At 47.0% G+C, this 20896-nt stretch overlaps 1 protein-coding gene across 2 annotated transcripts; it reads left to right on the plus strand.

Moving 5' to 3' along the window:
• The first annotated feature begins 206 nt into the window (after positions 1-206).
• LOC142368132 (putative thiopurine S-methyltransferase) lies at positions 207-20235 on the plus strand. 2 transcript variants are annotated; one of them, XM_075450203.1, is made up of 9 exons: positions 207-390; positions 613-735; positions 5912-6004; positions 10639-10771; positions 15977-16029; positions 16374-16448; positions 16539-16624; positions 19689-19733; positions 19813-20235. In XM_075450203.1, exons 1-9 carry the CDS (start codon positions 329-331, stop codon positions 19929-19931), a joined length of 789 nt encoding a protein of 262 aa, XP_075306318.1. In that variant the 5' UTR covers positions 207-328; the 3' UTR covers positions 19932-20235. The 2 variants fall into 2 exon arrangements, with proteins under 2 accessions (XP_075306318.1, XP_075306319.1); XM_075450204.1 differs by having other exon boundaries at positions 210-318.
• The last annotated feature ends 661 nt before the right edge of the window (positions 20236-20896 follow it).

Genomic DNA, 20896 nt, shown 5'->3' on the forward strand with positions numbered 1-20896 from the left:
AAGTAGCACCTGATGATCTCAGAGCTCCATTTGGAACATATTCTGTGAGCTGCGCGGGGGGCGGGGACAGCGCGGGCCTGGGGGCGGGGACAGCGCGGGCCTGGGGGCGGGGACAGCGCTGCGCGGGGGGCGGGGACAGCGCGGGCCTGGGGGCGGGGACAGCGCTGCGCGGGGGGCGGGGACAGCGCGGGCCTGGGGGCCTGTGGGTTGTTGCGGAAGTGAAGGAGCGGACCGGTGCCTGGCAGACCGAGCTGAGGGCAGAATCTCTGGTTGAGCTGCTCTGGTTGGGCGGCTGCGGATCTTTTTCACTTCTCAAAGGTACTCAGACATGGGGGTCTCAGGGGGGCTGCGGGCCGGGCTCTGCTTGGTGCTGTGTCGCGTTGTTGCCAGGTGAGTAACCAGAGGGTCACAGGTGGAGCAGGTGGAGCAGGAGGAGCAGGAGGTTCTTACAGCCTCAGAGCTTCCGGTGCCCATACGTAACGGCGTCACGTGACAGAAACGCTTTGTTTTCCAGTTGCTGGAGCAGTTTCACCTTCACGTTCACCTGGTTTAGACTGATCACGTGTTCTCTCTCCACTGTGTGTGTGTGTGCGTGTGTGTGCGCGTGTCCAGCTGTGCCCGGACTAACTTCAGCAGCATGCAGGGGCCGCAGGGGGATCGGGTCATGGCCCTCTCAGAGTGGGAGGACCGCTGGCACGAGGACAAGATCGGCTTCCACCAGCCCCACGTGCACAGGTAAACAACCAGTTTGTGCTCACTGAAGCGCGTGTGCATCAGAGGGGATTCCAAAGGTCTGTGGACAGGAAGTGACGTCATCACTGAGAATCAATACAACGATCAGAGAAGAAAATCAGATCAATTATTCTGAAGCTCAGTTCCATAAATATCAGAAACTGGAGAAAGATCAAATATTCACTAATATCCTGGAAAATAATCCAGAGAGTGGACAGCTGTTATCAGTGACCACGTGCCTGTTTTTAATGTTTATTACTGTGATTATAGCGAGAAAAACGCCAAAAATGATAAATATATAAGAGTGAAAACAGACGAAACCATGACTGCACTGAAAAATGATTTAATGATGCAGGACTAGAATGTAGTTTATAAAGAAAAAGATGTTGATGAAGCAGATGAGGAATTTCTAATAATATTTAATTAATTATACAGTAATAATTGTCCTATAAAGAAATACAGGACACCGTTTGCAGCGAATAGGAGCGAAAACCCGATGGCTGAACCGGGAAAAATTCTCCTATGGCCCCTAGTTGCATTTGGTGACCGACCAACTTATTACCGTTCAGAGTCTAAGGTCCCGCTCCAACGAGCCGAGTCACCCCACTGGTAATGTACATCCTAAAAATGATTCATTATCACCCTTTAAGAGGAATTAGCTAAACACTTTAAACATGAAACACAACCAATATAAATTTAATCAAGGCTCGATTATATGAGTATATTAGCCTCTGAGTAATTATGATTAACTTTTCTTTTAAATGATATATCTTTCTTAGATGACCACATGACGAGTCGTGTGGTCTCTTGTGGTCCAATCCTGTCGGTGCTCGGTTCTCCTCTTGGCTGAACGTCTGTTCAGCATTCTGATCCGGAACTAATCTTGGAAGGAGAGGTCACCAGTACATCGCTTCCCTGAGGGATATTCAGCATCCCCTCCCTAACTAATTTTCTTTTGGGATAATTTCGTTGTGTAGTTCTCCACCATCATCTTGGCATGATGGGCAAAGCCTCCCAGAACTCAAGCTTATGAGTCCTCCGGCCATACGTCCTGTAGTGGTTCTGAATCTGTGGAATAATATTAGCAAATCTCGCAGCGCAGTAGTGCAAAATGTCATTTGCACTGTATTTTTATACTCAGGGCATCTCTTTGAAAGGTTCAATCCTAATGCCCAATTCATTATTTATTTATTTTTTCATATGGACCCCAAATCAAAACAAAACCAAAATAAAATAAACGAAAATCAAATCAAAGAAAATATAAAATAAACATAAAACAAAACAAAACAACTGGCCAGTTGGTATAACCCTTGCTTTTAGGAACCAGAATAGTCATCAAACTGCTGTGCAGCCTTAATGAGAAATCCAGTACCATCTCCTTATTTTGCTGTGAAAAAACTTTAAATTATTTAGAGAACACATCATCACGATCAACATCAACATCAGCACAGTTGGTATAATCCTTGTTTTTAGGACAATACGAGAATTCTCACCCAGTTGCTGTCCAGCATTCATGAGAACTTCTGTATTATCCACTTATTCTGCTGTGGAAAAATCGTCAGACAGTTTTGGGATCATGACAACACACAAACAACACTCAACACCAGACACCACAGGTTAGCACAACAGATGACAAACATATATCGCATTTCTGGGTTTGCTCAAGCAAACCTCCTGTTTTCATTGGGGCCTAAGTATACAAACAGTGGTCTTCATATTCTGAGTCTGATTCCATGTCTTCTTCTTCCAGGTCAGGGAAGTCGTCCAGAGCAATTGTCTCACCTGTTTGTTGAATCAGTTGATACGAGGGCAGTGCCGGTAACTTATTATCAATAACCGTAGTGATGCATTTTACACAGAGCTGTCGAATACACGGTATGCAGCAACAACCACACAAGGTAAACATAGTCACCGATGCCAGTAGTGCAATGAATACATACGTAATCATTGTTTTCCATTTACCGAACGTTTTGTCCAACCAGTTGGATAGTGGGCTTTCTTGACCTGAGTGTCTTGCCAGCTCTGCAGACATAGTTTGGAGGCCAACAAGGGCTCGAGTTATGGAGCCATCTGGAGCTGTGTTGTTTGGAATAAAAACACAGCACTCGTGGTCGAACATAGCGCACACACCTCCTTTTTCAGCTAGAAGGAAATCAAGGGCCATTCTATTTTGATAGGTCATCAGTGACGTAGCAGCTAACTGTTCATGTAGGCCTGCTATTGCATCTCTGGTCATGTTATTGAGCCTTTGAACATTAAAGTGAATGTAATTAATCCTGTCTACATTTTTGTTAATTGTAACCCACCAAAATAGGGATGATTCGAATCCTGCTCCAATTTGATTTATAAGTTTATATTCATCGGGTACTCCTCTGGGGACCCCAATAGCATCTATGTAAGTTGGAGAATTTTGATATATGCTAAGTGTCTCTCTCTTGCGTCTATTTACGCTGCGGGTGTCACGAGTGGACAGCCATGAGGTGACCTCAGATGCAGTTACTTTGATGATGGTTATTGGTGTCACTAATGATATTATAGTACATGTTCCTGACCAGTTGGGAGGGAGTGTATTTCTCAAACGAGTTTTACCACAATACCAGTACACATCTGTGCGGGCCTGTCTAAGTTTGGTAGCATTAATCTATGTTGTAACATTAATCGTAGTGGCACACCAGTCCTTTGGGATGTGACCTACTCTGTATCCATATTTACTAAACCTAGTCAGACAGGTGTGGTTTGTTTTTACAGGTGTGAAAATCGGAGGGACCGCCCAGGTTGGAGCTAATGGATGTGGGGTCTCCAGATGTTTGCATGCTACATCAGGATTCTCAGTCATATCCAACTGCATCATGCAAAAACTTTCATTTCGAGAGAACAGTGATGGTACCGTTAGGAGAGCTGGACTGGGGGGAGAACACACAATACAATCTTGTTTCATAGCTAATTTGGCTGCCCTTTTTACCCAGTCTAGCCAGAAATTTCCCTGGTACAAACCTGTGTCTATTTCTGGGCTTGCTGCTACGGTATTATTGTCTATTAGTTGGGATTGTGTAGTCACATTTATCCGAAAGTATCCTAAAGGATCAGATCCACTTACATATGCCCCCAAAACATACATTCCAGAGTCTGACTTTTGGGGGTTCTTTAATTTAACTATTAATGGATTACAAGATCCCTTCTCACAAGAATGTCCAGATGTACCTTTAAATAAGGACAATCGTGTTTTCAGTGGGTTTGGTCCTGTGATTGCTTTAGTAGGATAATATCCCCAGTCATTCGGGCCAGTGTTAGCTGTAACATAACTCCAGGAGGAACACCTGGAGGGGTACAATTTACCATTAGCATGTCCAGTGTCGTCTGTGACCACAAAAATGTACTTCTCTGATCCTTTAAACCATTCATCGTTAGATTCACATTTTATGATTGAGCACATATCGAATTGTACGAGACCATCTTGTTTCTCACTAAACTGCAATTGAAATATGCTGTTCCTGTTGTCGGGAGACCTTCCAGCCACATGGTGTGGAGTAGCGAGGTGAGAGGATGTGTTAAGATTAGCAGCACCCCATAAGAGACATATGGAACCGAGCAGAGTTATTGCAACCGTTACTGAGGTATGACCATCTAGCCCCCAAAGTGGTGCTTTTCTTACTGGTTTCATTGTCAGTGGTGTGTTTGGTAACCACGGCCACGGGTCACGGCACCATTTGTTAGATTCGGTTCTTTTAGTTGGAAGCTCAAGAACGGACCGGAGTAATTCAAGTGAAAATGAAGTCTTTATTTGATGGCAACAAGTGAAGTATTTCAGCGCTGGTCTCGGTATGACAGAACTCTCGCAGGAATCCGTCAGATCGAGCCACGATTTCCGGGTATCATCTGTATTTATAGCCTCATAGGTTGGACTCACACTCGACCGAGTATGATTGGACATGAGTAGGTTCAACATGCTTCGTCATATTCTCTGGATCAGCCCAAAACAATGTGTGTGTGTGAATCTGCCCTTGCTTTCCCAGGCTTTCCTAATTGTTTTGTCTTTCTACTCCTGGATCACTTTAGGTCATAATGGAAAAGTACTGAGACTTATTTCATTCATAATGTCTAAGAACAAAGCCAATTTTAACATACATAAATATACAAATAGTCTGTGGGTCACCAAGGGGCTACAAAATGCCTGCAAAAAGAAAAGTATATGATACAGTATTTTATCTGCACTCTTTACTTTTAAATTAATTAATTAATGATTATTTTTAATGGGTTTTTTAATGGTTTTTTTAATTTTAAATTTTTATTTATTTTTTATTTTTAATGATTTTATTGCCTTCTTGTGATTTTATGTAGCTGTGAAGCACTTTGAATAACCTTGTGTACGAATTGTGCTCTATAAATGAAATTGCCTTGCCTTACAGACAATCCTTAAGAAGCAGAGGAAAAATATAACAAATATGAAAATAAATTAACTAATGTTGTGAGGCTGTGTAAGAAAGAATGTTATAATAATTTAGTGGAGGAAAATACCATCGAGTTATATAAGTTATCTAAGAAACAGTTTGTGCAGATAGGTGACTATAAATCTGATTTCAGGAATATTACATGCGGGGTACCACAGGGGTCAATATTAGGCCCCAAATCATTCCTATTATACATCAATGACGTGGAGAGTTTGGCAGGAACTGAAGCTTGTTTTGTTTGCAGACGACACGAATATTTTCTGTTCGGGTGAGAATCTGCAGCAGAAATAAATAAACTAAAACTATGGTTTGACAAAAATAAATTATCATTAAATGTATGCAAAACAAAGATCATGCTGTTTGGGAGACACAGAATATATATATATATATATATATATATATGCTATATTCATATTTACATTTATATTTACAAGGATATGTGTGTAGTATATGTTTATTTTTGTGATTATTTATTTCTATAGATATTTAGGAAGTGTGTATATGGCATATATTTATATAGTTAGGATATTTACAAACTGAAGAGTAGTTAAAAAGGGAAACTGAAAAAGTATTTTTACTTCTTCCCATTCCTTTTTGTTTTGTTATGTTTTAGCACTTTATGTGATTTCATTTTTAATTTATTTTTCTTTCTTTTGTTCGTACAAACAGGTTTAACATAGATTTTCTTTTTCATACATGTTTGAAAATAAGAGTTTCTGTTTCCCACTCAGGATGCTGGAGAACAACGTGGACAAAGTGCTGAGCGGGCGGGCCGGAGTTCGCTTCTTCTTCCCCCTGTGTGGCAAAGCCGTGGACATGAAGTGGTAGGGCTATTATTTCTGCCCCCTGTTTCTGCCTCCTCAGGCTGCTGTTTCTGCCCCCTCAGGCTGTTCTTTCTGCCCCCTCAGGCTGTTCTTTCTGCCCCCCTCAGGCTGTTCTTTCTGCCCCCTCAGGCTGTTCTTTCTGCCCCTTAGGCTGCTGTTTCTGCCCCCTCAGGCTGTTCTTTCTGCCCCTCAGGCTGTTGTTTCTGCCCCCTCAGGCTGTTGTTTCTGCCCCCTCAGGCTGCTGTTTCTACCCCCTCAGGCTGTTCTTTCTGCCCCCTCAGGCTGCTGTTTCTGCCCCCTCAGGCTGCTGTTTCTGCCCCCTCAGGCTGTTGTTTCTGCCCCCTCAGGCTGCTGTTTCTGCCCCTCAGGCTGTTGTTTCTGCCCCCTCAGGCTGTTCTTTCTGCCCCTCAGGCTGTTCTTTCTGCCCCCCTCAGGCTGTTCTTTCTGCCCCCTCAGGCTGTTCTTTCTGCCCCTTAGGCTGCTGTTTCTGCCCCCTCAGGCTGTTCTTTCTGCCCCCTCAGGCTGCTGTTTCTGCCCCCTCAGGCTGCTGTTTCTGCCCCTCAGGCTGTTGTTTCTGCCCCCTCAGGCTGTTGTTTCTGCCCCTCAGGCTGTTCTTTCTGCCCCTCAGGCTGTTGTTTCTGCCCCCTCAGGCTGTTCTTTCTGCCCCCTCAGGCTGTTCTTTCTGCCCCCTCAGGCTGTTCTTTCTGCCCCCCTCAGGCTGTTCTTTCTGCCCCCTCAGGCTGTTCTTTCTGCCCCTCAGGCTGTTCTTTCTGCCCCCTCAGGCTGCTGTTTCTGCCCCCTCAGGCTGTTCTTTCTGCCCCTCAGGCTGTTCTTTCTGCCCCCCTCAGGCTGTTCTTTCTGCCCCCTCAGGCTGCTGTTTCTGCCCCCTCAGGCTGTTGTTTCTGCCCCCTCAGGCTGCTGTTTCTGCCCCCTCAGGCTGTTGTTTCTGCCCCCTCAGGCTGCTGTTTCTGCCCCCTCAGGCTGCTGTTTCTGCCCCTCAGGCTGTTCTTTCTGCCCCCTCAGACTGCTGTTTCTGCCCCCTCAGGCTGCTGTTTCTGCCCCTCAGGCTGTTCTTTCTGCCCCTCAGGCTTTTCTTTATGCCCCTCAAGCTGCTGTTTCTGCCCCTCAGGCTGTTCTTTTTGCCCCCTCAGGCTGCTGTTTCTGCCCCTCAGGCTGCTGTTTCTGCCCCTCAGGCTGCTGTTTCTGCCCCTCAGGCTGTTCTTTTTGCCCCCTCAGGCTGCTGTTTCTGCCCCTCAGGCTGCTGTTTCTGCCCCCTCAGGCTGCTGTTTCTGCCCCTCAGGCTGCTGTTCTTTCTGCCCCTCAGGCTGTTGTTTCTGCCCCCTCAGGCTGTTGTTTCTGCCCCTCAGGCTGTTGTTTCTGCCCCCTCAGGCTGTTGTTTCTGCCCCTCAGGCTGTTGTTTCTGCCCCCTCAGGCTGTTGTTTCTGCCCCCTCAGGCTGTTCTTTCTGCCCCTCAGGCTGTTGTTTCTGCCCCCTCAGACTGTTGTTTCTGCCCCCTCAGGCTGTTGTTTCTGCCCCCTCAGGCTGTTCTTTCTGCCCCCTCAGGCTGTTCTTTCTGCCCCCCTCAGGCTGTTCTTTCTGCCCCCTCAGGCTGCTGTTTCTGCCCCCTCAGGCTGTTGTTTCTGCCCCCTCAGGCTGCTGTTTCTGCCCCCTCAGGCTGTTCTTTCTGCCCCCTCAGGCTGCTGTTTCTGCCCCCTCAGGCTGCTGTTTCTGCCCCCTCAGGCTGCTGTTTCTGCCCCTCAGGCTGTTCTTTCTGCCCCTCAGGCTGTTCTTTCTGCCCCCTCAGGCTGCTGTTTCTGCCCCTCAGGCTGTTCTTTCTGCCCCTCAGGCTGCTGTTTCTGCCCCTCAGGCTGTTCTTTTTGCCCCTCAGGCTGTTCTTTCTGCCCCTCAGGCTGCTGTTTCTGCCCCTCAGGCTGTTCTTTCTGCCCCTCAGGCTGTTCTTTCTGCCCCTCAGGCTGCTGTTTCTGCCCCTCAGGCTGTTCTTTCTACCCCTCAGGCTGTTCTTTTTGCCCCTCAGGCTGTTCTTTCTGCCCCTCAGGCTGCTGTTTCTGCCCCTCAGGCTGTTCTTTCTGCCCCTCAGGCTGCTGTTTCTGCCCCTCAGGCTGTTCTTTCTGCCCCCTCAGGCTGTTCTTTCTGCCCCTCAGGCTGTTCTTTCTGCCCCCTCAGGCTGCTGTTTCTGCCCCCTCAGGCTGTTCTTTCTGCCCCCCTCAGGCTGTTCTTTCTGCCCCCTCAGGCTGCTGTTTCTGCCCCCTCAGGCTGTTGTTTCTGCCCCCTCAGGCTGTTCTTTCTGCCCCCTCAGGCTGCTGTTTCTGCCCCTCAGGCTGTTCTTTCTGCCCCCTCAGACTGCTGTTTCTGCCCCCTCAGGCTGCTGTTTCTGCCCCTCAGGCTGTTCTTTCTGCCCCTCAGGCTTTTCTTTATGCCCCTCAAGCTGCTGTTTCTGCCCCTCAGGCTGTTCTTTTTGCCCCCTCAGGCTGCTGTTTCTGCCCCTCAGGCTGCTGTTTCTGCCCCTCAGGCTGCTGTTTCTGCCCCCTCAGGCTGCTGTTTCTGCCCCTCAGGCTGTTCTTTTTGCCCCCTCAGGCTGCTGTTTCTGCCCCCTCAGGCTGTTCTTTCTGCCCCTCAGGCTGTTGTTTCTGCCCCCTCAGGCTGTTGTTTCTGCCCCCTCAGGCTGTTCTTTCTGCCCCTCAGGCTGTTGTTTCTGCCCCCCTCAGGCTGTTCTTTCTGCCCCCTCAGGCTGCTGTTTCTGCCCCCTCAGGCTGTTGTTTCTGCCCCCTCAGGCTGTTCTTTCTGCCCCCTCAGGCTGCTGTTTCTGCCCCCTCAGGCTGTTCTTTCTGCCCCCTCAGGCTGCTGTTTCTGCCCCCTCAGGCTGTTGTTTCTGCCCCCTCAGGCTGTTGTTTCTGCCCCCTCAGGCTGTTGTTTCTGCCCCCTCAGGCTGTTCTTTCTGCCCCTCAGGCTGTTCTTTCTGCCCCCCTCAGGCTGTTCTTTCTGCCCCCTCAGGCTGCTGTTTCTGCCCCCTCAGGCTGTTCTTTCTGCCCCCTCAGGCTGCTGTTTCTGCCCCCTCAGGCTGTTCTTTCTGCCCCCTCAGGCTGCTGTTTCTGCCCCCTCAGGCTGCTGTTTCTGCCCCTCAGGCTGTTCTTTCTGCCCCTCAGGCTTTTCTTTATGCCCCTCAAGCTGCTGTTTCTGCCCCTCAGGCTGTTCTTTTTGCCCCCTCAGGCTGCTGTTTCTGCCCCTCAGGCTGCTGTTTCTGCCCCTCAGGCTGTTCTTTCTGCCCCCTCAGGCTGCTGTTTCTGCCCCTCAGGCTGCTGTTTCTGCCCCTCAGGCTGTTCTTTCTGCCCCCTCAGGCTGCTGTTTCTGCCCCTCAGGCTGCTGTTTCTGCCCCTCAGGCTGCTGTTTCTGCCCCTCAGGCTGCTGTTTCTGCCCCTCAGGCTGTTCTTTCTGCCCCCTCAGGCTGCTGTTTCTGCCCCCTCAGGCTGCTGTTTCTGCCCCTCAGGCTGTTCTTTCTGCCCCTCAGGCTGCTGTTTCTGCCCCCTCAGGCTGTTCTTTCTGCCCCTCAGGCTGTTCTTTCTGCCCCTCAGGCTGCTGTTTCTGCCCCCTCAGGCTGTTCTTTCTGCCCCTCAGGCTGTTCTTTCTGCCCCTCAAGCTGCTGTTTCTGCCCCTCAGGCTGCTGTTTCTGCCCCTCAGGCTGCTGTTTCTGCCCCTCAGGCTGCTGTTTCTGCCCCCTCAGGCTGCTGTTTCTGCCCCTCAGGCTGCTGTTTCTGCCCCTCAGGCTGCTGTTTCTGCCCCCTCAGGCTGCTGTTTCTGCCCCTCAGGCTGCTGTTTCTGCCCCCTCAGGCTGCTGTTTCTGCCCCTCAGGCTGCTGTTTCTGCCCCATCAGGCTGCTGTTTCTGCCCCTCAGGCTGCTGTTTCTGCCCCTCAGGCTGTTCTTTCTGCCCCCTCAGGCTGCTGTTCTGCCCCCTCAGGCTGCTGTTTCTGCCCCTCAGGCTGTTCTTTCTGCCCCTCAGGCTGTTCTTTTTGCCCCCTCAGGCTGCTGTTTCTGCCCCTCAGGCTGCTGTTTCTGCCCCTCAGGCTGTTCTTTCTGCCCCCTCAGGCTGCTGTTTCTGCCCCTCAGGCTGCTGTTTCTGCCCCTCAGGCTGTTCTTTCTGCCCCCTCAGGCTGCTCTTTCTGCCCCCTCAGGCTGCTGTTCTGCCCCCTCAGGCTGCTGTTTCTGCCCCTCAGGCTGTTCTTTCTGCCCCTCAAGCTGCTGTTTCTGCCCCTCAGGCTGTTCTTTTTGCCCCCTCAGGCTGCTGTTTCTGCCCCTCAGGCTGCTGTTTCTGCCCCTCAGGCTGTTCTCTCTGCCCCCTCAGGCTGCTGTTTCTGCCCCTCAGGCTGCTGTTTCTGCCCCTCAGGCTGTTCTTTCTGCCCCCTCAGGCTGCTCTTTCTGCCCCCTCAGGCTGCTGTTTCTGCCCCTCAGGCTGTTCTTTCTGCCCCTCAGGCTGCTGTTTCTGCCCCTCAGGCTGCTGTTTCTGCCCCTCAGGCTGTTCTTTATGCCCCTCAGGCTGCTGTTTCTGCCCCTCAGGCTGTTCTTTTTGCCCCTCAGGCTGTTCTTTCTGCCCCTCAGGCTGTTCTTTTTGCCCCCTCAGGCTGGCAGATCTGGGTCACTCTGTGGTCGGTGTGGAGATCTCTGAGAAGGCGGTCCGACAGTTCTTTGAGGAAAACAACATGACATACAGCGTGGAGTCTGTGCCCACCATACCTGGAGCCCAGCTGTTCAAGGTGAGATCAGGTTCCACAGATCAGGTTCCACAGATCAGGTTCCACAGATCAGGTTCCACAGATCAGGTTCCACAGATCTGGTTCCACAGATCAGGTTCCACAGATCTGGTTCCACAGATCTGGTTCCACAGATCAGGTTCCACAGATCAGGTTCCACAGATCAGGTTCCACAGATCTGGTTCCACAGATCAGGTTCCACAGATCAGGTTCCACAGATCTGGTTCCACAGATCTGGTTCCACAGATCAGGTTCCACAGATCTGGTTCCACAGATCAGGTTCCACAGATCTGGTTCCACAGATCTGGTTCCACAGAGCTGGCTCCACACATCAGGTTCCACAGATCAGGTTCCACAGATCTGGTTCCACAGATCAGGTTCCACAGAGCTGGTTCCACAGATCAGGTTCCACAGAGCTGGTTCCACAGATCAGGTTCCACAGATCAGGTTCCACAGATCAGGTTCCACAGATCTGGTTCCACAGATCAGGTTCCACAGATCAGGTTCCACAGATCTGGTTCCACAGATCTGGTTCCACAGAGCTGGTTCCACAGATCTGGTTCCACAGAGCTGGTTCCACAGAGCTGGTTCCACAGATCTGGTTCCACAGATCAGGTTCCACAGATCTGGTTCCACAGATCAGGTTCCACAGATCAGGTTCCACAGATCTGGTTCCACAGAGCTGGTTCCACAGAGCTGGTTCCACAGATCAGGTTCCACTGATCAGGTTCCACAGATCAGGTTCCACAGATCAGGTTCCACAGATCAGGTTCCACAGATCTGGTTCCACAGATCTGGTTCCACAGATCAGGTTCCACAGATCAGGTTCCACAGATCTGGTTCCACAGATCAGGTTCCACAGATCAGGTTCCACAGATCAGGTTCTACAGATCTGGTTCGACAGATCTGGTTCCACAGATCTGGTTCCACAGATCTGGTTCCACAGAGCTGGCTCCACACATCAGGTTCCATAGATCAGGTTCCACAGATCTGGTTCCACAGATCTGGTTCCACAGATCTGGTTCCACAGAGCTGGTTCCACAGATCAGGTTCCACTGATCAGGTTCCACAGATCAGGTTCCACAGATCAGGTTCCACAGATCAGGTTCCACAGATCTGGTTCCACAGATCTGGTTCCACAGATCAGGTTCCACAGAGCTGGTTCCACAGATCTGGTTCCACAGATCTGGTTCCACAGAGCTGGTTCCACAGATCAGGTTCCACAGATCAGGTTCCACAGATCTGGTTCCACAGATCTGGTTCCACAGATCTGGTTCCACAGATCTGGTTTCACAGAGCTGGTTCCACAGATCAGGTTCCACAGAGCTGGTTCCACAGATCTGGTTCCACAGATCTGGTTCCACAGATCAGGTTCCACAGAGCTGGTTCCACAGATCAGGTTCCACAGAGCTGGTTCCACAGAGCTGGTTCCACAGAGCTGGTTCCACAGATCTGGTTCCACAGATCAGGTTCCACAGATCTGGTTCCACAGATCAGGTTCCAAACTAGATTAAACAGCTTAATGTGCAGAGCAGCTTGTTCGAGACAGGTTCTGTACCCCGTTCTTAAAGATAAAAAGATTGCTGATTACAATTCTTTTTTCTTGTTTCACCTTAATATTCTTAGTTTAACTGAACATTTTGACAGTTTTATCGATTATCTTGGTATGTTGCCAGTTGATTTTCAGTTGGAGGCTTGACCGAAACATGGCCGAACAGCCAAAAAGTTTCACTGTTTCCCAAGAGAAATTCTAACCAGCATCCCTGTTTCAGTGCTGTTTCAGAGCTGTTTCAGTGCTGTTTCAGTGCTGTTTCAGTGCTGTTTCAGTGCTGTTTCAGTGCTGTTTCAGAGCTGTTTCAGTGCTGTTTCAGTGCTGTTTCAGTGCTGTTTCAGTGCTGTTTCAGAGCTGTTTCAGTGCTGTTTCAGAGCTGTTTCAGTGCTGTTTCAGAGCTGTTTCAGTGCTGTTTCAGTGCTGTTTCAGTGCTGTTTCAGTGCTGTTTCAGAGCTGTTTCAGTGCTGTTTCAGTGCTGTTTCAGTGCTGTTTCAGTGCTGTTTCAGAGCTGTTTCAGAGCTGTTTCAGAGCTGTTTCAGTGCTGTTTCAGAGCTGTTTCAGAGCTGTTTCAGAGCTGTTTCAGAGCTGTTTCAGTGCTGTTTCAGAGCTGTTTCAGAGCTGTTTCAGAGCTGTTTCAGAGCTGTTTCAGTGCTGTTTCAGAGCTGTTTCAGTGCTGTTTCAGTGCTGTTTCAGTGCTGTTTCAGTGCTGTTTCAGTGCTGTTTCAGAGCTGTTTCAGAGCTGTTTCAGAGCTGTTTCAGTGCTATTTCAGTGCTGTTTCAGTGCTGTTTCAGTGCTGTTTCAGAGCTGTTTCAGTGCTGTTTCAGAGCGGTTTCAGAGCTGTTTCAGTGCTGTTTCAGAGCTGTTTCAGTGCTGTTTCAGAGCTGTTTCAGTGCTGTTTCAGAGCGGTTTCAGTGCTGTTTCAGAGCTGTTTCAGTGCTGTTTCAGTGCTGTTTCAGAGCTGTTTCAGAGCTGTTTCAGAGCTGTTTCAGAGCTGTTTCAGAGCTGTTTCAGAGCGGTTTCAGTGCTGTTTCAGAGCTGTTTCAGAGCTGTTTCAGAGCTGTTTCAGTGCTGTTTCAGTGCTGTTTCAGAGCGGTTTCAGAGCTGTTTCAGAGCTGTTTCAGAGCTGTTTCAGAGCTGTTTCAGTGCTGTTTCAGAGCTGTTTCAGAGCGGTTTCAGAGCTGTTTCAGAGCTGTTTCAGTGCTGTTTCAGAGCTGTTTCAGAGCTGTTTCAGAGCTGTTTCAGAGCTGTTTCAGAGCCGTTTCAGAGCTGTTTCAGTGCTGTTTCAGAGCTGTTTCAGAGCGGTTTCAGAGCTGTTTCAGAGCTGTTTCAGTGCTGTTTCAGAGTGGTTTCAGAGCTGTTTCAGTGCTGTTTCAGTGCTGTTTCAGAGCGGTTTCAGAGCTGTTTCAGAGCTGTTTCAGTGCTGTTTCAGAGTTGTTTCAGAGCTGTTTCAGAGCTGTTTCAGTGCTATTTCAGTGCTGTTTCAGTGCTGTTTCAGTGCTGTTTCAGTGCTGTTTCAGAGCTGTTTCAGAGCTGTTTCAGTGCTGTTTCAGTGCTGTTTCAGAGTTGTTTCAGAGCTGTTTCAGTGCTGTTTCAGTGCTGTTTCAGTGCTGTTTCAGAGCGGTTTCAGAGCTGTTTCAGTGCTGTTTCAGAGCGGTTTCAGAGCTGTTTCAGAGCGGTTTCAGAGCTGTTTCAGTGCTGTTTCAGAGCTGTTTCAGTGCTGTTTCAGTGCTGTTTCAGAGTTGTTTCAGAGCTGTTTCAGTGCTGTTTCAGAGCTGTTTCAGTGCTGTTTCAGAGCGGTTTCAGAGCTGTTTCAGTGCTGTTTCAGAGCGGTTTCAGAGCTGTTTCAGAGCGGTTTCAGAGCTGTTTCAGTGCTGTTTCAGAGCTGTTTCAGTGCTGTTTCAGTGCTGTTTCAGAGCTGTTTCAGTGCTGTTTCAGAGCTGTTTCAGAGCTGTTTCAGAGCCGTTTCAGAGCGGTTTCAGAGCTGTTTCAGAGCGGTTTCAGAGCTTTTTCAGTGCTGTTTCAGAGCTGTTTCAGAGCTGTTTCAGAGCTGTTTCAGAGCGGTTTCAGAGCTGTTTCAGAGCTGTTTCAGTGCTGTTTCAGTGCTGTTTCAGAGCTGTTTCAGAGCGGTTTCAGAGCGGTTTCAGAGCGGTTTCAGAGCTGTGGAGGAGGTGTCTCTCTTTGTGAAGGAAACATCAGATCCTCCCTTCCAAATGATCTTGTTGTGATGGTGGGATATGAAGTCGAGGCTGTTTTTCTACAGCTTGTTGAGCCTTCCTTCCTCTAACAGGATCTTTATTTATAGACCACCTAATTCCAATGTCAATTGTTTTATTGACAGCTTTTATTCTGCCCTCACTAAGATCACCACTGAAAAAAAAGCCTGCTATATTATGGGTGACTTTAATATTAATCTGTTAAATAACCAGTCATCTCAATTTCTTAACCCTCTCAACGCCACTTCCTTCTTCTCCCTCATAACGAATGAGAATCCCCGCCTGAATACACTCACTGATTCCTGCGGTGCTGCGGGGGTCTCAGGCATTTTGTTCTGACTTATCTGACCACCTTCCTGTGTTTTATCTGGAGCCCACCAATGGGAAATCAGATTCATCTGCTGGACCTGGAGACATTTTCCTTCCTAACCTTAATAACAGTAATAAGTCGCTTCATAATAAATTATCCATCATTAGTTGGTCTGCTGTTGTATCTAAAAATGAAACTGACGACATCTTCCATGCTCTATATTTTAAGACCTTCATACGCAGCGACGGCACCCCCCTGTGGTGAGCCTTCAGAAGTTCATCTGTAACTCTCAGTGAGGGTTAACATCCAGCCGGCAGACTGCTCCTGAGGTTAAAACACTCTGAAAGCCTTCTTCTCAACATGTCGGGTTAGGGTTAAAAGCAGAAGTAAAGACCAACTGACAACTGATGTGTTCAGCTCTGTGAGGCATGCACAGGGAACAGGGTTCTGATCAGTTCTCTCAGGAAACACTGGACCTGTTTTACTCCAGACTCTCTCCATCAGAACGTTTTGACTCTAATCTGACATAGTTAGAGAAATGAGCCCGTTGAACGAGTGTGTCTCAGCAGAAGAAGAAGATAGAGGTGCAGACATTTATTTCTACTGATCAGTACACCAATAAAACCCATCATCCAGGTCTACTTCCACCCAGAGGCTCTAACCCTTTATACTCTGGTCCTGATCAGTGACCCTGCCGCCTGCAGAGTGCAGAACGCTCCTGAGATCCAGCTTTAAAGCTGAGGGCGGCCGGCTGCTCAGTTTCATATGAGATCCAGCTTTAAAGCTGAGGGCGGCCGGCTGCTCAGTTTCATATGAGATCCAGCTTTAAAGCTGAGGGCGGCCGGGTTCTCCAAAGCTTTGGAACAGCTTCATATGAGACATGCCATGTCATTGGAGTCATTTAAAAATGCTCTCCTTTTGGTCCTCTTGGTCCTGCTGTGAGCCAGACTCAATTTTTCCTGGTTATTCCTGAATTATTTTAGAATACTGTAGCATTTATTTTGCTGTTCTTATTTTATGGTTTTCATTAATATTTGTGTAAAGATCTTTGGTATACTTTGGTTGTTTAGATGTGCTACAGAAATAAATGTGACCTTGCTAATGTTGACATGAACTGTGTGTCCGTCCGCAGAACTCGGAGAAGAACATCTCCCTGTATCAGTGCGACCTGTACGACTTCTCCAGGTGAGCTGACTGTGTCTTCTGAGGTTCATTCAGCTTTCAATTCAATTCAGTTTTATTCATAAAGTTCCAAATCACAACAAATATCATCTCAAAGCACTTCAAAGATACTTGCTGAGAGAGAGAAACACAAGTTAATGACAACAATGATGTCACATGTACATGGAGAGGTGCATCATGGGAGCTCCCCCAGCAGGCTGGGCCTACAGCAGCAGAACTATGGGATGTTTCAGGGTCACCTGAGCCATCCCTAACTATAAGCTTTATCAGGAGGGAAAGTTTTAAGCCTGGTCTTACAGGTAGAGAGGGTGTCTGCTTCCCTGAGTGACTCTTTTTCTCCATCACAGCTCTGTTGAGGGTCAGTTTGGAGCGATCTGGGACCGAGGATCTCTGGTGGCCATCAACCCAAAGGACCGTGAGAGGTGGGATCAGATGGACTTCTTTAAGATTCAGCATGATGGACGGAAACATTAAGGAGCGTTGAACTGTTTTCTTCTTCATGTGCTTCACAGGTATGCAGCTCTCATCATCTCTCTGATGGCCGGAGACTGCAGATACCTGTTGGACACGTTTCTGTACAACCCTGACCAGTATAAAGGTACGTTTGACCAGTATAAATTTACGTTTGACCAGTATAAAGGTGCGTTTGACCAGTATAAAGGTGCGTTTGACCAGTATAAAGGTACGTTTGACCAGTATAAAGGTACGTTTGACCAGTATAAAGGTGCGTTTGACCAGTATAAAGGTATGTTTGACCAGTATAAAGGTACAGTTGACCAGTATAAAGGTGCGTTTGACCAGTATAAAGTACGTTTGACCAGTATAAAGGTGCGTTTGACCAGTATAAAGGTGCGTTTGACCAGTATAAAGGTACGTTTGACCAGTATAAAGGTGCGTTTGACCAGTATAAAGGTACGTTTGACCAGTATAAATTTACGTTTGACCAGTATAAAGGTACGTTTGACCAGTATAAAGGTGCGTTTGACCAGTATAAAGGTGCGTTTGACCAGTATAAAGGTGCGTTTGACCAGTATAAAGGTGCGTTTGACCAGTATAAACTACGTTTGACCAGTATAAAGGTGCGTTTGACCAGTATAAAGGTGCGTTTGACCAGTATAAAGGTGCGTTTGACCAGTATAAAGGTACGTTTGACCAGTATAAAGGTGCGTTTGACCAGTATAAAGGTACGTTTGACCAGTATAAATTTACGTTTGACCAGTATAAAGGTACGTTTGACCAGTATAAAGGTGCGTTTGACCAGTATAAAGGTGCGTTTGACCAGTATAAACTACGTTTGACCAGTATAAAGGTGCGTTTGACCAGTATAAAGGTGCGTTTGACCAGTATAAAGGTGCGTTTGACCAGTATAAAGGTACGTTTGACCAGTATAAATTTACGTTTGACCAGTATAAAGGTACGTTTGACCAGTATAAAGGTGCGTTTGACCAGTATAAAGGTGCGTTTGACCAGTATAAAGGTGCGTTTGACCAGTATAAAGGTGCGTTTGACCAGTATAAAGGTGCGTTTGACCAGTATAAACTACGTTTGACCAGTATAAAGGTGCGTTTGACCAGTATAAAGGTGCGTTTGACCAGTTTAAAGGTGCGTTTGACTAGTATAAAGGTACGTTTGACCAGTATAAAGGTGCGTTTGACCAATATAAAGGTACGTTTGACCAGTATAAAGGTGCGTTTGACCAGTATAAAGGTGCGTTTGACCAGTATAAAGGTGCGTTTGACCAGTATAAAGGTACGTTTGACCAGTATAAATTTACGTTTGACCAGTATAAAGGTACGTTTGACCAGTATAAAGGTGCGTTTGACCAGTATAAAGGTGCGTTTGACCAGTATAAAGGTGCGTTTGACCAGTATAAACTACGTTTGACCAGTATAAAGGTACGTTTGACCAGTATAAAGGTGCGTTTGACCAGTATAAAGTACGTTTGACCAGTATAAAGGTGCGTTTGACCAGTATAAAGGTGCGTTTGACCAGTATAAAGGTGCGTTTGACCAGTATAAAGGTACGTTTGACCAGTATAAAGGTGCGTTTGACCAGTATAAAGGTGCGTTTGACCAGTATAAAGGTACGTTTGACCAGTATAAATTTACGTTTGACCAGTATAAAGGTACGTTTGACCAGTATAAAGGTGCGTTTGACCAGTATAAAGGTGCGTTTGACCAGTATAAAGGTGCGTTTGACCAGTATAAACTACGTTTGACCAGTATAAAGGTGCGTTTGACCAGTATAAAGGTGCGTTTGACCAGTATAAAGGTGCGTTTGACCAGTATAAAGGTACGTTTGACCAGTATAAATTTACGTTTGACCAGTATAAAGGTACGTTTGACCAGTATAAAGGTGCGTTTGACCAGTATAAACTACGTTTGACCAGTATAAAGGTGCGTTTGACCAGTATAAAGGTGCGTTTGACCAGTATAAAGGTACGTTTGACCAGTATAAAGGTGCGTTTGACCAATATAAAGGTACGTTTGACCAGTATAAAGGTGCGTTTGACCAGTATAAAGGTGCGTTTGACCAGTATAAAGGTGCGTTTGACCAGTATAAAGGTACGTTTGACCAGTATAAATTTACCTCTGACCAGTATAAAGGTACGTTTGACCAGTATAAAGGTGCGTTTGACCAGTATAAAGGTGCGTTTGACCAGTATAAACTACGTTTGACCAGTATAAAGGTGCGTTTGACCAGTATAAAGGTGCGTTTGACCAGTTTAAAGGTGCGTTTGACTAGTATAAAGGTACGTTTGACCAGTATAAAGGTGCGTTTGACCAATATAAAGGTACGTTTGACCAGTATAAAGGTGCGTTTGACCAGTATAAAGGTGCGTTTGACTAGTATAAAGTACGTTTGACCAGTATAAAGGTGCGTTTGACCAGTATAAAGGTACGTTTGACCAGTATAAAGGTACGTTTGACCAGTATAAAGGTGCGTTTTACCAGTATAAAGTACGTTTGACCAGTATAAAGGTGCGTTTGACCAGTATAAAGGTACAGTTGACCAGTATAAAGGTGCGTTTGACCAGTATAAAGTACGTTTGACCAGTATAAAGGTGCGTTTGACCAGTATAAAGGTGCGTTTGACCAGTATAAAGGTACGTTTGACCAGTATAAAGGTACGTTTGACCAGTATAAATTTACGTTTGACCAGTATAAAGGTACGTTTGACCAGTATGAAGGTGCGTTTGACCAGTATAAAGGTACGTTTGACCAGTATAAAGTACGTTTGACCAGTATAAAGGTGCGTTTGACCAGTATAAAGGTGCGTTTGACCAGTATAAAGGTGCGTTTGACCAGTATAAACTACGTTTGACCAGTATAAAGGTGCGTTTGACCAGTATAAAGGTGCGTTTGACCAGTATAAAGGTACGTTTGACCAGTATAAAAGTGCGTTTGACCAGTATAAAGGTGCGTTTGACCAGTATAAAGTACGTTTGACCAGTATAAAGGTGCGTTTGACCAGTATAAAGGTGCGTTTGACCAGTATAAAGTACGTTTGACCAGTATAAAGGTGCGTTTGACCAGTATAAAGTACGTTTGACCAGTATAAAGGTGCGTTTGACCAGTATAAAGGTACGTTTGATGCTAACAGATGTTCATTTCCTTCTAAAACACCTAAACATGCCACATGTTCGCTGGTTTGTGTCGCAGGTCCTCCTTTCTTTGTGCCTGATGAGCAGGTCCACGGGCTGTTCGGTAAGTGTCACCGATGACTCCGGCTCTAACCCGATGACAGCGTTAGGTAAACTGATTATTGGTGATTCCTTCCTGTCAGGGAGCCGCTGCGACGTGGAGCTGCTGCAGTCGGTGGACGCTCTGACGGACAAGCAGCGAGCCTGGGGCATGGACTCCTTCACTGAAAATGTGCACCTCATCACCCTGAAGAGCAGCTGAACTCTGAACTGTCCGGCCTCCCAAACTTCAGACCACACCGGGGCGCAGGCAGAGAATAAATCATGCAGCTGATGTGTGTTCAGTTTTAACAGGGGAAGTTTTTAGGGTCCAGAATGAAATTAAACCAACAAAGAAACTGAGTTTCCATGAAAGATCCACAGAAAACAGTTTAGAGCTTTTCATGCTTATATTTCATAGTTTGATTCTGGTTGAATGCCTGACGATATGCTGGTGTCTGTACCGCCGCCATCAGGAGGAGCTGGGATGGGGTGAACAATCCAAATAAAAAAAATGAGGATTCCTACTTTTCCTTTGATTTGATTGTAAACAATGTGTTTCCCTGATCTTTTAAGGTCTCATGGACTTCATTTGGTTATCATTTTTACATTTCAGACCTGTAACACATTCCCAAAAAACACAGGACGGGGGCCAAACCGCCCCCTAAAAACAAGGGATGAAAATGTTCCTATAAACAGATGTTGGTCGTCAAGAGTCTTTGGGCGTTAAACACCAAACTAACACCAAGAACAAGCCCCCCCGCTCTGCTGTGTCTTCACATCAGCACCCTACCCGGGGAAACAATAGCTCTTTTTAACAGGTACAACTTGGGAATGTATATATTATTCAATAAGGAAATAAAACCATAACCAGAACATAAATAAAAATCTGATTCTCAGTACAGGTTTATTGTCCAACATGGTTCCAGCTCAGTTATTGACTGTTTTAATGAGTTTAGTTTGTGTGTACATGTTTGCTTTTATCAAACATTTAATCTTAAGGCACCAAAAAATGACAGATTTAAAGTCTCATTAGCACTGAGTTCATTCAGTACTCTAAGCAGTCTGAGCGATCTCTGCCAGGGACCCAACAGAGTCCATGAATCAGCCGAAATGGGTCCAGGCGGTTGATTAGTTTAAGGAGCTCTCTGAGGAGCAGAGATGTTCAGAGGATCTCCAGTTTGTCCA

This window comes from Odontesthes bonariensis, chromosome 18 (assembly GCF_027942865.1).
Source record: "Odontesthes bonariensis isolate fOdoBon6 chromosome 18, fOdoBon6.hap1, whole genome shotgun sequence".
Classification (NCBI taxonomy): domain Eukaryota; kingdom Metazoa; phylum Chordata; class Actinopteri; order Atheriniformes; family Atherinopsidae; genus Odontesthes; species Odontesthes bonariensis.

What these genes read in the sequence shown, in the direction of transcription:
- LOC142368132 (XM_075450203.1), top strand. Translation starts at nt 329, where the DNA reads ATGGGGGTCTCAGGGGGGCTGCGGGCCGGGCTCTGCTTGGTGCTGTGT. An exon ending in CACCAGCCCCACGTGCACAG is followed by an intron (nt 736 to 5,911) that starts GTAAACAACCAG and finishes TTTCCCACTCAG; the next exon opens with GATGCTGGAGAACAACGTGG. An exon ending in GACCTGTACGACTTCTCCAG is followed by an intron (nt 16,030 to 16,373) that starts GTGAGCTGACTG and finishes TCTCCATCACAG; the next exon opens with CTCTGTTGAGGGTCAGTTTG.